The sequence below is a fragment of the Erpetoichthys calabaricus genome, chromosome 1, assembly GCF_900747795.2.
Source record: "Erpetoichthys calabaricus chromosome 1, fErpCal1.3, whole genome shotgun sequence".
Classification (NCBI taxonomy): domain Eukaryota; kingdom Metazoa; phylum Chordata; class Cladistia; order Polypteriformes; family Polypteridae; genus Erpetoichthys; species Erpetoichthys calabaricus.
The window spans coordinates 79121228-79137036 of NC_041394.2; the positions used below are offsets into that span (position 1 = coordinate 79121228).

Genomic DNA, 15809 nt, shown 5'->3' on the forward strand with positions numbered 1-15809 from the left:
AATCAATTTCAAAAACTTGATCCATTATATGTTTTACAATAAGAATTCCCATTCTCAACTGCTTTAAAATGTATCTTAATATTCCTAAAAGAAGCCTCATTAATTCATCTATGGAGCCAGATTATTCAGCCATTTGCCCTACATTGCTGAAACTGTGAATGCAAGAAAAAAAAACTGCAGCTATCTAATCAGAGCTCTTTCAAGATTCACTTGCCTTTTGAAAAGGCCAAAAGAGGAAGAAGAGTGATTCATGAGGAAAAAAGGCCAAACCACAGAGAGAGACAGAAAGTATTAATCCACCTCATGTGATGGTGTTCAAGCAACCCGCACTTAAGCAACAGGCATACACCTCTTCACATTTAGAGGTTGTCTTGCATAATCTGGAATCTTAACTGCTCTGAGCCTGACTGCTCAGCCTTGGCTTATACTGAAGAAAAGGACGACGCTGATAAACGAGAACAGGTCAGAAGCTCCTTCTGTTTCATTTCCACAGCTATAGCCTGTAAAGAATTTCATTAAACAACTAGGTAGTGTTTATGTTTAAAATATTTGACATTGCAGAGTATCATAGACCTTTTACCCACAGATATAAATGTATGTTTTTGCCAGCTATAATAATGTAGCATTGTGCTGCTAATAGTGTCAGATTTGTCCTTCAGCTCTGCACTTTACCTTTTTTTTTAAATTTTGTTGATTCAGCTCTCCCGGCACTCAGTGTCATCATATAATAACAAAAAGATTAGCCTCAACATAGAGTTTAGCTGTGAAATCAGTTCTGTGTATGTTTGGCAGCCTGCCTGCCACTGTCTCTCTAATGGTTTACTGTTACCATGTTTGTCTATTAGTCTCTTAATGTGCTACTGCTTCTATTCTACATTTGTTTTCAAATTAACTGAATATACCAGTTTTAACTATTAAACTGCATATGTATGTCATTTCTGATAGATAGATAGATAGATAGATAGATAGATAGATAGATAGATAGATAGATAGATAGATAGATAGATAGATATTATATGAAAAAATAAATATTTGTAGAACCAGTTCAAGTGTAACACTTACAAATATCCATACATTAATTCATTTATTGAACAAACATAGTTATAAATTTTATATACAGGTACAAAGAATTACTTTTCTTTCATAGTTCTTTTTCTTGGGTTTCATCAAAAATTATGATGTATCCATGATGATACAGACAATTTACCCTTCCCTACAAAATATTGTAACAAATATGTGAGGCCAAGGTGTATGTGTTTCTGTGTGATGTTGGAAGTCAGAGCTGTACACGTAGCAATCAAGATTGCTGGTAATTTAGTCAGAGCAGTTAGCTCATGGGAGGAGCAGGGTTGCCCTGGAACCATAAAGCGACCTTTGGGTATCTTGCAGTGTGCAGCAGCAAATAGGAGTGATAGCATTTCATTTTGAGTAACCGAATACGTTTGGCTGACTGCTCAGAGACAAACCCAGTAATCAAGGCACTCTTTTTAAAGGTGAGTCTGGCTATTTGTCTTTTTTATCTTCCATAAAGTAATACTGAAGAAACTCTTTCAAAGATCATTCTACAGTGAGTAGTATTATATTTTGTTGTAGTTTAATTTCAGGAAATTAAAAAGATGTTGCTGCTACCTGAAAAAAACTTTCAATTGTAAAACTTCTTTTCTTGAAGCTCCTGTTTTGCTTAAATTTCATAAATAAGTTGAATAGTGAATTTTAAACCTAAAAAAGAAAAGCGTACCTGTAGTTTTGTGTGGCCTAGATATGTTCTGCTGCTGTATAACCACGTTTATTATCAGTAATTGTATGGACAATAAAAATATAAAGTAATAATTTTTGATACTATTTGATATGTACAATCTATCACAAGGTAAAATAATACGACTTTATTACAAAATGCTGGATGACAAACTTTGAACATGATCAGAATGAAAAGGTAAGTTTATTTTAATTTTAGCAGACGTGGTTCAATTGTTAAAACTGAGATTCTGAAAAAGTGCAATTTGTTATAAAAATTATCAATCAGTAGTTTCGATAAAATTAATTCATGTTCTCTATACAATGTGCTAAACTTTCAACTTCAGACTCAATCTTCTAACCCATAATCAATATAAATAAAAAGTAAAGGGAAATAAGATCATCATACAACATGTTGAGGCTGCTATGCTGACTGGAGAGTTTAGTGCTATTCAGTTTGGTCAGCACTTAGTTTTAGGATTACTTGAGAATGGTATTGTCAAAGGACTAATACACACTAATACATTTTGATTTTTATCATTTTAAATATTAGAGTATACCTTATTTTCATTGTAAATTCAAAAAAGTGTTAGTCTTATTCTAATGAATACATTAATAGTGTAAAAAATGTTATCATAATTTGCTCGTAGTACAATGGGATTCCATCTTGTAGTATAAGAACTGTTAGAGGGTAAAAACATCTGGTAATTCTGGAAGGATTTGATAAATGTAGCCAATGTAGGTGTGCACGTGACTGCATTTCTTACATGTAGGGTCTAATTCAGGGTAGATTTTTGACAGTATAAGTTAAGAGAGATGTGCTCAGTCTACAATTTAAAATGAATTAATGCATGCTTAGAAAAGACTGTATTAAGCTTAAGCACTAGCGCAACACAAGGCACACTCATACAGGGTCCAATTTTAGTTGTCAATTAACATTACACATGCACATCTTTGGAATCAGGGAGGAAAACTGGGATACAAGAATGGAACCCACACAGACACCGGAAGAGCATGCAAACTACAACATCTTAGTACCCAACTTCAGATTAATGGTACTGTTTCTTTTTTGCACACAAATATTTTTCCAGTTCTTATATCCTCCTTAATTAATTAAAGATACCTGCTAAAATACAATGCAAACGAGCCCATCTTCATTTTAAATTTAAAAAAATACTTTTCTTATTGGCAGCTGTTCCATTATCACATATGAACATTCTCATACATGCAAAGCAGGAATTTTAAAGAACTTAATAATGCTTCATTCAGTTTTACTATTATAGAAAAGTTTTGTCATGCTGTAAATGTGTTTCACACATTACATTTTATCAGTCTTCTAAAACAATCTTCAAAAATATAATGTGCTTTTATGTTTAATTAGTCTTGTTTCCTTATTTAAGTTTCATCTCCTCTTCCTTAAACCAGGATCTTGTTTTCTAGCTTTAATGAATTATATATTTTTGGATTTCACTATAACACTTAAAACGCACATCTGTTTCTACTAAGTGCCTGTAGCCTGTTGATACTTGTTGGCAGTTGGGCAGGTAGACATTACACATCAGGGTGAATGTGATATTGTACAGACTTACAGATGTTTTGTATTTTTTTTTAATTTAGTCATAGTTTCTTTAATGGCTATTTATTTAATACACCCAATATACATCTTTGTTTTAGTCAGAATGGTACATACATTTCACTTGAATCATGGCTACAATCTGTTTAGTTTTAAATACAGCATGTAATAAATCAGCAGAATTTTTCACCCTCTTTACCAAGTATAGATGAACAGATATTTTGAACTGTGGCACATTAAGGACATTTTCAATATAATTCAGGGTCTAGAGGGAGCCAGGGCCTACTAAGGAAACACTGGGCCCAATAGCGATACCCACACTCACTTATATCAGGACAAGTTTGTGCTGACAATCACCCTAACCTGCATGTCTTTAGTGTATTTGGCATTTGACATGTGGGGAAAAATTCACAAACTCATGGTAAGAGAATGAAAAAGCATAGTGACCAGGCTGGAATTTTAGCCTGCTTTAATAGAGCAAGCTCCTGTGCCTCCCCTAAAGAAACTGACCTAATTAAAACTGAACCACTAAATTAATTTTGCTCCTTTTGAATACCTTTTCATACAAGTCTTTCAGCAAAACAGTGGCATAGATACTCCGTTTAATTGTTGGTCGAGGTGTGCAGTTTTTGTGTTCTCCTTTAATACTTCTTCTGTGGACCATATTGCTTCCATAGGCTCTGGCTCCTTTTGATCCTGTATTGGAATAAGCAAGTTAGAAAACTGAGAAGGTGGACATACTCATAACATTTCAACACAGACATGTTTCAGTTTTCAATGTGCCGAGATTAGCTTCCTAAAATCACTACTGAAGTAAAGACAAAATGAGTTAGGTGAACTTGTTCAGAAGGGAGTGCAGTGTTCTTCAGTACAAACTAAAACTTATCTCAAGGAGGATTTTTGCAAGCATTATTTATGTATTTATTTGTTTGTTTATCTGTCTATTTACTGTATTGGTTCTTTGTTTGCTTATTTTTATTTTAACTAAGTGAATATGCATATTAGACATAGACAGTATCTTGTATAAACTGTAAATGTTTGGACGCATTGATTATTTTAAAAAAATGTAGTTCTGCAAACTTAGGTTCCAAAAAGCAGTCTTGAAAAATATGTATGAAAAATAACAATATTCCTTATTTTTAAGGATATTTAGTTTCTAGCATTGATGACGTTCCACTCCAGTATGCCTTTGAATTTCTCCCTAGGAGAGAACAAAGATTGACAGACATTCACACCTGATTTGTCTGTTTGCATTTTCTTAATATTGATTATTTTAACATTTCTAACTCCACCCTGCAAAACTCCAAACCAGTTAAATGTCCATTGCAAACAAGACATACTACTAATTTTGTACAAGAACAAAAACTGAAGTCATCAGTAAAAAAATAATTTACACCCTCAAACATATCTCAGAAGAAGGGTGGTTTACATGATGTACATGATTTACATGATTTTCCAGAAATAAGCTTGATATTTTAATTTAGTAAAAGAATAAAATAGTGCTTAGACGCTAAGGTATATGTATGTGATGTGTGGTCTACAGGTGTCCCATTAGTTAAAAACATCCATCCATCCATCTATCCATCCATCCTCTTCCGCTTATCCCAGATCGGGTCGCGGGGGCAGCAGCTTGAGCAGAGATACCCAGACTTCCCTCTCCCCGGCCACTTCTTCTAGCTCTTCCGGGAGAATCCCAAGGCGTTCCCAGGCCAGCCGAGAGACCCAGTCCCGCCAACATGTCCTGGGTCTTCCCCGGGGCCTCCTCCCAGTTAGACATGCCTGGAACACCTCACCAGGGAGGCGTCCAGGAGGCATCCTGATCAGATGCCCGAGCCACCTCATCTGACTCCTCTCAATGCGGAGGAGCAGCGGCTCTACTCTGAGTCCCTCCCAGATGACTGAGCTTCTCACCCTATCTTTAAGGGAAAGCTCAGACACCCTGCGGAGGAAACTCATTTCAGCCGCTTGTATTCGCGATCTTGTTCTTTCGGTCACTACCCATAGCTTATGAACATAGGTGAGGGTAGGAACATAGATCGACTGGTAAATTGAGAGCTTTGCCTTGCGACTCAGCTCCTTTTTCACCACAACAGACTGATACAGAGCCCTGAGAGGGCATTCCACCCTTTTTCGGCTGAGGACCATGGTCTCAGATTTGGAGGTGCTGATTCTCATTCCAGCCGCTTCACACTCAGCTGCGAACCAATCCAGAGAGAGCTGAAGATCACGGCCTGATGAAGCAAACAGGACAACATCATCTGCAAAAAGCAGTGACTCAATCCTGAGTCCGCCAAACCGGACCCCCTCAGTGCCCTGGCTGCACCTAGAAATTCTGTCCATAAAAGTTATGAACAGAATCGGTGATAAAGGGCAGCCCTGGCGGAGTCCAACTCTCACTGGAAATGGGTTTGACTTACTGCCGGCAATGCGGACCAAGCTCTGACACTGATCGTACAGGGACCAAACAGCCCTTATCAGGGGGTCCGGTACCCCATACTCTCGGAGTACCCCCCACAGGATTCCCCGAGGGACACGGTCGAACGCCTTTTCCAAGTCCACAAAACACATGTAGACTGGTTGGGCAAACTCCCATTCACCCTCCAGGACCCTGCTAAGGGTGTAGAGCTGGTCCACTGTTCCGCGACCAGGACGAAAACCACACTGTTCCTCTTTATCTCTTCCAACTAGTTAAAAACAAGTTATGTAAATAAACAGCAAGGTCACAGTTCATTGAATTTGCTTAGTATTAACTCTTAGTTGATGCAAAAATTATACACTATGCATTGATTTTATCATGTTGTATCTAGTTTAGGGTCAACTCAAAAACACTGGACACTATTTGATAAATAATTCTGGATGTGATACTACTTCATTGTTTGACATGCTTATACATACACTTACACAGGCCCAGTTTAGATTTGCAAATAGGCCTAAGTTACATGTCTTAGGGAAAAGGGAGGAAAAAAATTGAGTACACAGAGGAGAAACAATGCAGAAACAGAAAGAACATGCAAACTCTACAAAGGTAGTAACCATGTCAGTACTGAGTCCATGGAGTACCAATTACTAGGTGAATGCTACACAATATCAATCCACTCATCTGTTTTCTTAACCCCATATCATTGTGGGGAAGCTGAAGCCTATTCCCGCAAGCAAAGGGTGCAAGGCAGGAGCAATTCATGGACAGAGCACTACTCTAAGGTCAACACATACTCTCAGGCCAATTTAACAATACTAGTTCACCTAATCTGCATGTCTTTGGGAAGAAACTCAAAGGAAACTTCACTGACATGGGGAGAACATGCAAACTCCAAGCATGGAATACCTGGGACATGAACCCTGGTCTCCATGTTGAAGGACAGCAGCATTACGACCGTACCACCATGTCACCCATTTTACAGTTATATTATATTATATTGGTGGGTTGGCACGCTGCCCAGGATTGGTTCCCTGCCTTGTGCCCTGTGTTGGCTAGGATTGGCTCCAGCAGACCCCCGCGACCCTGTGTTCGGATTTAGCGGGTTAGAAAATGGATGGATGGATATTATATTATATTATATTATATTATATTATATTATATTATATTATATTATATTATATTATATTATATTATATTATATTTTCAGTTTGGGACAATTCCAGAAGACAGATAATCATGACAATTGGTAAAAACTCCAGAAAATATCCCAGATCCCCTAAGTTTGTGGACCAGTCAAATGGACTTTATGGACGGCTTAAGGAAGCAGAAGTTCCAGAAGAAAATTTCCATCAAACAGAAGCTGGGCAGCAGTCCTCAGAGAAAGGCAGTGAGACTGGTGTTTTTGATTTTAATTCTGGAATGGCAGATGATGATGGAACTAAATCTCTCCTGCAAAGGAAATCTTCTCGGCGTTGCAGTAAGAGAAAGAAGGACACTGACAAATCCACATATTTAAAAGAAAGAGAAAAAAATGTGATCACGACAGAAACATCTGCTGAAGCCACAGTTGCCCATCCAGATTTACCAGAGGAGCCAGCCTTTCAATGTGAAATAGTAGAAGATGACAACCTCATTCTTATAGATAAGAGAAAGCACAGAAAAGCTGAAGAAAAAGACACCAGAGTGGCTAAAAGAAGCACAATGAAACAATATAGACAGGTAGGACACATGTACGATTAATAAAATAAGGCTATATGCTGAAATCCTTTAATATTTAAAAATATTATGGAATATTTAGTGTAGACCTTTATATTGTACCAAATTTGCTTTAAAGCAAAATCTAATAATAGATAAAGCAACAGTCAGAAAATGCTGAGAGAAGAACTGCCCAATTACTAGCCTTAAAAAGTTAAAAATGTTATTGTAAACATGATGAGTAATAATGATGCTTCGAGACATGATATTCAATATTCATTAATTCGTCCATTAATCTAGCAGCATCAATGTAGCCAATGCTAGATAAGGAGCCAATTCATCACAGGACACTATTTTCTAATACAGTTCTAATTCAGTAAGTATTATTAGTCAAATACAAAGTTGACTGAGTGACTGACTCATTATCCCACTCATCAACAAAAGCATTATTTCCCATTTAGCTAAAAGCAGAAATTTGGCAGGATGGTACATCTAATTCAGTAGGTAGCCTATCCACTAAGAAAGGATTTTTCAACATATAAATATTTAGAGGCAAAAAAACCCAGCAACAAGAATACTAAATACATGAAAATCTCAAAAATGTTCCAACTGACATTTGGTTATGTTATAGGAAAAATAAAATTATCCGACACGTTTTTTATTTGTCAATAAATTCTTAATTTTTTGATATTTACTAATTTTATGCTAAGCACTTGCTCTTTGCTGCACTAAGAACAGGCTTTATGCAAACAAAGCATGTAGAAGAAGTGACTGACGAGCCATGTGAATAGCACCACTAGCCAATAGGGTGAATGAATGGCTGAAAAAGTGGTGGTGTCCTAGACAGGAAAAAACAGACATGATCACATTGTTAAAAGAAAAGAGAAAGCCTGACAAAGTTCAATGGTTAGCATACTCTGTATTTTGCATTTCTGTACTGGCACCTTTAAATGTGTACTGGCGCTCATCTTGGTTTTCCATTGTATTCCATAGACTTCCATCCTCCCATTGTGGCGCTTAAAACTGACCATCATTAACAACCAACCAACCCACCGTTCCAATAAATCACAGTGTTCAAACTCCAAATGAGAAATGCCAGGTATAAATAGTGGCACTTGAATTTCTATAGAAGAAATGCTCCACACTCCTACCTCACCACGTTAATACATCAGCGTAACACATAGGGCTATGACATATGCTAATACTGACATCCAGAGACTATGAAACCTCCAATGAAGACTGCACAAAAAGGCAAGTATATGTCTCTGCAGCACTAAGCCTCTACCCCTATTGAGCTAGCACTCCCATTGAGCTCCACTGAATCAATTTATGCTCACAAATTGGTTCATATGATTCACTGAAAAGAGTCACTCAAATTGAACAAATCGTACATGAATCGTCCATAACTAAGCGAAACGAAAGATGATGACAACATCACACAGGACATGCATGTATTTTAGCATTCCTGAAATACTTCCAATAACCCGATTTGTTCAAGCTCATGAATCAATTCGCATAATTAGTGCGCAGCGAGATTTTCAAGTGGTACATTCTCCGGGAAGCAGCAGTGCTCCAAGGCTGGAACATCAGAGCAAGCCTGAGGGATTAATGGTAGAAGAATGGGGTACAAAGACATTCATGGCATGGCCAGGACACTGGAGCATTTTGCAAATAAGACTATGGCATGCTCCAGGATCAGAATAGCAGAGCAGGGTGCAGAGGTATTTCAGGTGTGCTCCAAGGCAAAACATCTGAGTGGTAATCTTCTTCCCTCTAATGGAAGGTAAACACTTGACGTAAATAGTTCTTAGCCCATTACAATATTTCCAGTGTTTTGATTTATAACATAGAGGCCATTGGCTTGAAACCCAAAAAATATTTATACTGCATTCATTACAATATATGCTCAAATTTCACATTATTCCTACTGATAAAATGTTGCATTGCAAAAGAATACACTTTTCTGTAAAATTGTAATGATCATCAACAAAGGCCAACACACTAGGAAAAGCAGGAATTTATGTAATATGGGAATGTTTTACTCATGGCCAATTGTGTATAGCATATTTAAGAAAAGCAGCTCCAGTGACCTAGTAATATTATTATTTTTTATTTGACTGATGAGGCAACTTTCAACATCTGGTTACATTTCTTTTGTTTTTCCAATTGGAGCACAGGCAGGTGAATTGACTTGCTCATAGTCACAACATCCTTAGTGTTTGAAGTCCTAGATCAAAAGCCTTAACTACACTGCCTTCCAATAATATTAGCCTTTGGTAACAGTACTTCTGATACACCTAATTAACATTTGGTACTATAATCAATGCCCATTGTCTTACAAAATTTCCTGGGCAAAGCCAGGTAATGACAGCTAGCTAAAAGTATAGAGGAGACATGGCATCACATAAGCTATAAAACAATGCATAGCACACACTTTAGGAATTCAGAGTTGCCAATCATTTGAATTACCTATCTTTCAACCTAAGTAGCAGATTTCCGATGCTTAACACAAAACAAACATGCAAGCTCCATACACAGAACAATTTAGCAATTTTGATATTGGCAACAACATTATGATAAAATGCTAAATATTATGACAATACAATAAAATATACCAATGTGCCCTTGGGTATTAACCTTTTTCAAAAAATACTGCCTTCATCCACTCAGACAACTATCCACAGATCCACAAATCAATTTTTTGGAACCATGAATGTGAGTGTTTGCGTGCACTTGACTGGGCCCTGAGATGAACTGGCATCTTGCTTTGCACCTAATGTCATCTGGATTGGTCTCCACCCACTGCGACCCAAAACTGGATTAAGCAGTGTTTGAGAATATTATGTTAGGTTTTTCAGTTTAAGAAGAACCCATATTTCAATAGGCAATGCCTACCCTGGCAGAATTAAATGTGATGCACAAATCAGCAGAGCTTGATAATCACTGGGTCAATTTAGAATCCATAAATCACACAACCACAACTTTTGTATGTGGGATATAAATATCAAAATTAAATAAATATGATGCAATCATTTTATGTAAAAGCATGTTTTTATTGTTATTGCACATAAAAACAGCTGACTATGATTTCCTTTTCAGTAAATAGTTCCAGTTCCAGTAAAATAGTTTACATATTAAGTATTTAATTTTAATTAAATAGCTGTTACTGCTTTTATTTTAAGAAATAAAGTTGTAAATAAGATGTTGATACATATCTTAATGGGGAAAGCACACATTAATAAAATCTACCAGTTTATCCATCTATCCATCAACTTCTGAATGCTGTGTGCCTGTCATTTACAGGGCCCACTGAAAAACACATACACATAGTCAGTGAAATCAAATTATCTAACAAACCCCTTTTTGGGAGATGTTAGGAAAATGTCAGAAGTAAAACACATGTATAGTGCACACAGAATGGCTGAGGTAGGATTTCAGACAGCACTAACCACTGCAAACAGCATAGAATTGAAAAAAATGATAATGCAAAGCCATTAGTCTCATTGGTTTCAATAAACAGATATTCTAAAATATCAGTCTGCATATATATTTTTTTCATATAGTGCCAGCTATGCCTACAGTATTGAATATACTTCAAATGAATTGGTAGGACAGAAAAATGCAAAATCCATAGGTTTGGTTAGCTGCTCCCCATCCTCATTATTAAAATAGCTATGAATATGCGATAGTTTATCTTAATAAATACTTCCAAATTTATCACACATTACCTGCATTAATTACTTAAACAGTTACTGGGTGCCTCTAGATATTCGTGAAGAAAACTGAAACAATATTTCCTTTAAGCAAATGTACAGTAGGAAAGAGAAAAACATTACATAATGTGTTTTATTGCCTGGTTTTTATAAAAGGCTGTCCACAGTCCAGAAAGTAAATGGAGCGTTTGTATATACATACAGTAGAGGTAAACTATTTCATTTAAACCTTAAAACATGTTCATTAGATTAAACATCAATTGTAATAACTATATAACATTCAATTAAGAAACATAATAGTGCTATGTGTTATTTAAATGTCCTTGATGAGGTAATATTTTTAAATCTTATTAAGCAAGGCAATACAGTATGACCTTAGAGTAGATATGTTGCTCCTCAACATGCTACTAAATGGAGCCAAATAAGATGGTACGATCATGAAGTGATCAGACTCAAAATACACAGAAGACATTTCTTAGATAACTTGGGAAGACCTAGGAAGTTCTCAGAAATCTCTGGAGACAGAATCTAGGGATAGGTTAGTCTGGTCTGTCCATTTCTATGTTTCCACTGCCAACTACACTAAGAAAACCTGAACATAGAGTGAGTTGAATAGAAGATACATTTTTCTTTTTTAAAATGTACAAAAGAAATGATCACTATTATGCATATGTATGTGATTATATACAGTATGTAATTCTAACTGATCTTCTTACATGCTGTGGTCTTTCAGGCAATAGACAGAGCCTTCAGGAGAGGCTGGGAGACCTTCATTGCCAATCTTTACAGTGTGACCATCACCCCGATAGTCGTATCACCAACATCCTCATCATCAAAGCCAAGTTCTGCTTTTGTGGATTACCACTAGACGCCATCTGAGAAAGATGCAGCTGGGATCTCTATGCCATGATTAAAGATAAGATTGACTGTACCTATAAAAATGTAGAATACCCTGTAATCAGAGCCTTAAAAAAATCTGCCAACAAGTTGTTCACCAGATGTGATCATCACTACAGTACGGTGTTATTTGCTATTATTTATGGATGGTGTTCACAAGTCAGAGAGAGATGGAACTGACTCATAATGATAATATTCCTGAAAACTCATGAGCCACCACGAAATACTGTACTGTACATCTATCATTCTTTGAATTTTCATAGACATACTGTTTTAACATTCACTATTTAAATATTCATAATTATACATTGTATTCACTTATCTGAAACAGTAAGCCTCTCATTGTGTTTGTATTAACTAAGTACAATACTTTAAAAATAGTTTAAATAAAACTGCACAAGTGAAAGATATATGTAATTGGCCCTCAACTATATAAAAAAGGCATTCTTCCACTGAAGGTATTACTAAGTTGTTTCTAAGTATACAAAGTATTCAAGTAGAGAAACAAGAAACAGACATGCTGAGGAAAATAAATATTTCTTTTTGATATGAGGTGGTTAGAAATTCTATTAAATTAGCTCACAAAATTGAAAATGTTAATATGTCTGTTATAGTGTATTGCCTCTGACAGCAGAACATTTTACAAAACTACAACCAACTGAAGACCCATCATTTTATACAGCTGAGCTCTGGGTGTGTTTATAAGAGTATACAACAATCCACTATTGTTATCTTATTTAGAAGAGTAACATGTACTGCGGAAGTCACAACTTTATGACGGAACAGTAGAAGTACCTTCAGAGTAGCAAAGGTTACTTTTACAGCTAGGGTTGATGTCCAATTGTAGGACAATATCATAGAACAGAAATGTTTACCACACTTCATATAAAAAAAAAAATGTTTTCTTTCATCCTCTGAAATATTTGCCAACAGGGCACTTAGTGATCAAAGTATGTTTGGCACAATGGACATCTACCGGGTAGAACTACAGAGATCTGTTTGCACTGATGTTAGTCTTTAGGATAGTATTAGTGTTCTTCCCCAGCAGACTGGAGAAAGAGAAGTTTAAATTGATTTTATCCGCAGAATAGCAGGGAAAGTATAAAAGTAACGACTGAAGCAGCCAGTGTTGTGAGAGGAGCTGTGCTCCTTGTCTGGGCCAGACATTCTTATGACATTTTATTGCAATCTTAAGATTGCTTATTGGCCAAAAGGGAACAAAAGTTCTAAACCAAAAAATACAGTGTTAGTAGCTTAGGAGTATAAAGGGTTATTTTTGTATATGTGTAAAATAATTTAAATAGTTTTATTATTTAAAACATTGTATAATACATATAATTTAAATGCACTTACTGTATAAGTGTCCCAAAATTCTTAATGTATACTTTATTCATCAAATTGTGTGCCAATTATAGAGAAAAACATGTTCTTTTTTTTCAGACTGGAATTTTCCTTAACAAATAAATAAAGATAGAAAACTGTCAAAGTCTTCCACATTTCATTAATATCTCCTAGTATTGCCCTGACATCTAATGATTACAGAAAACAATATATTAGTTACTTTAAAAGTGTTTGTTTAGGACTGTAGGAGGAAGGGGGGCAAAAATAGTGATAATACAAATAATTAAATAATTAAGTAAAAAAACATTTGTTTAACACTAAGTGTCTAATTTCTTTTTTCCTAAGAGCCAAGACTTTTGGGGCACCTTTCTTATTAATAAATGTTCATTTTTAACTGACTTTCTGAATGTTGTTTGAGCCATTTTCAGCTCAATTTATTTTTACATAGAGATCTTTACTGAAAGATGGCTCAGAGTGTAAAGCTGACTGTAAAATCCAAAGTAGCACAGAGATCAACACAGAAAACATAAATTAGTGATAGTATTACTTGTAAAGAATACTAAATATAAATGTATAAGAGACTGAAAATGAAAGCAATAAATTATTATTAAAGAAACAAATACAAAAAAAATCACTTACTGTACATTTTCATGATTATTTACTCATTCTATTTAAAATTTAGTTGAGCGAAATTTAAATGAAAGGTAAATATGGAAATCCTATATTAACTAGCCATGCTATTCAAAATAATTTTATAAATAATCTCAAATGTAAAGAATTATTATTATTATTATTAACCTGCACTTGTTTCTTTATTTTTAAGTAATGAATTTTTAATAGCACTTTATAGTAGGTTTATTAAATACTGTACTGCAGCCAATAGACCTAATGGTAACATTTGTAAAAAAAAAAATTAACGTCAGGTAGTTTGGAGTCTGGAATTTAAATGGTTAGGTAAAGTAAATATACAGAGTGAAAAATTGCAATTTGAGTTCTTTACTATTGAAAGTCAGCAAGATGGTAAATTACAAAAAAATGGCAAATTAATATTAACAGGTAGAATGAAATATGTTGAAATATGGAAGAAACATTTTGCCAATAAAAGGTCATTATAACTTATATACCCATATACCCAATCAATGTCTGAGTAACTCATTGTATTAAAATATTGTATTCATTGTCAACATTTATAAATGGCACATATGTCCACGATAAGTATTATACATAATTATTGAGAGTTTTGTTAAGCTTGCCAAAATTGCACATTATGATTCAAATACTGTAATGATAACTGTTTTGTTCTTCACTTAAAACACAATAAATGCATATATTTTGCCTTGGATTTTTTTTGTCATTTTGAGATTGAAAGGTATCATGTAGTCCTTGTTCATAAATATGTGTATATATTTGCCTGCATATCTGCCTGCCGACCTTCTTCTGACAGTATGAGTTTTTTTTTCTTCAGAACTGGATTTTAAAATACTGCTGAATCAGCTTACTCAATGATCACTGCAACCACATATATAATAAAAATATTAGGATGAATATATTCTATAGCCATCTATTCTGTCCATGCATACTAGCCTGTCCATTTGACTGTCTTTTGTAATAATTTTATTGGCTAATCTCTTTATGCTACAATATAATAAATAAACTAATTTATTTAATATATTTTAAAAATAATATGTGCCTTGTGATAGATAGATAGATAGATAGATAGATAGATAGATAGATAGATAGATAGATAGATAGATAGATAGATAGATAGATAGATAGATAGATCCTTTTTAGCACACGTAAATCAGAAACATGTCTGACTAAACAGCACAGGAATTTGTATTGGTGATACGTGGCATCCAAAGTCCAGATTGTTTCAGTGAAATTTCAGAGTCAGCCATTTGTTAAAACAAATTTGTTTACCAGAGATAATCTACCTGATGCATTACACACTTGGCCTTTTATGAACAAGCAATGGGACTTTAGCAACAGACTCATAAAATACTTTAAAAAGTCACTTTGTATATAGCCGGAGCATCATCTGTTAGCATAAGAACACCAGTCCATCCCAAGTTATAGTCTCACACACACACACACACACACACACACCAAGCCAAAGACAAAGCCTACTTTCATAGTGAATTCAATTTAAATTATTAAATCTGTTCATAGATTTAAATACTGTAAAAAGCTTCCAAGCTGTCTAAAAACTGAAAATAAATCTTAAACCTTCAGGTCATATTATGGTGAAGATGTTTATGCACACTGCACACTGAATCCCCTACAAATTTTACTAAACATAAAAACCCCATAAAAACAGGTAGTGTGTGTTTTCTATTAGTATTCATGGAGTTTCAATATCAAACAATATGCGATACCACTGGGGTTTAGTTTTTGAAAGATAAAATGCTGTAGTATCATTTTTTTCATTTCTGGTCTT

General features: G+C 35.0%; 1 protein-coding gene across 2 annotated transcripts; it reads left to right on the plus strand.

Annotated features, from left to right (window-relative positions):
• The first annotated feature begins 226 nt into the window (after positions 1-226).
• Positions 227-14712, plus strand: sb:cb1058 (uncharacterized protein LOC394209 homolog). Of its 2 annotated transcripts, none has more exons than XM_028802481.2 (3): positions 227-462; positions 6934-7445; positions 11868-14712. In XM_028802481.2, exons 2-3 carry the CDS (start codon positions 6963-6965, stop codon positions 12000-12002), a joined length of 618 nt encoding a protein of 205 aa, XP_028658314.1. In that variant the 5' UTR covers positions 227-462; positions 6934-6962; the 3' UTR covers positions 12003-14712. The 2 variants fall into 2 exon arrangements, with proteins under 2 accessions (XP_028658314.1, XP_028658306.1); XM_028802473.2 differs by lacking the exon at positions 227-462 and adding an exon at positions 1336-1493.
• Positions 14713-15809: the final 1097 nt, after the last annotated feature.

Coding starts and splice junctions, on each gene's coding strand:
- sb:cb1058 (XM_028802481.2), top strand. CDS start 6,963: ATGACAATTGGTAAAAACTCCAGAAAATATCCCAGATCCCCTAAGTTT. Junction 7,446..11,867: donor CAATGAAACAATATAGACAG/GTAGGACACATG, acceptor GTGGTCTTTCAG/GCAATAGACAGAGCCTTCAG.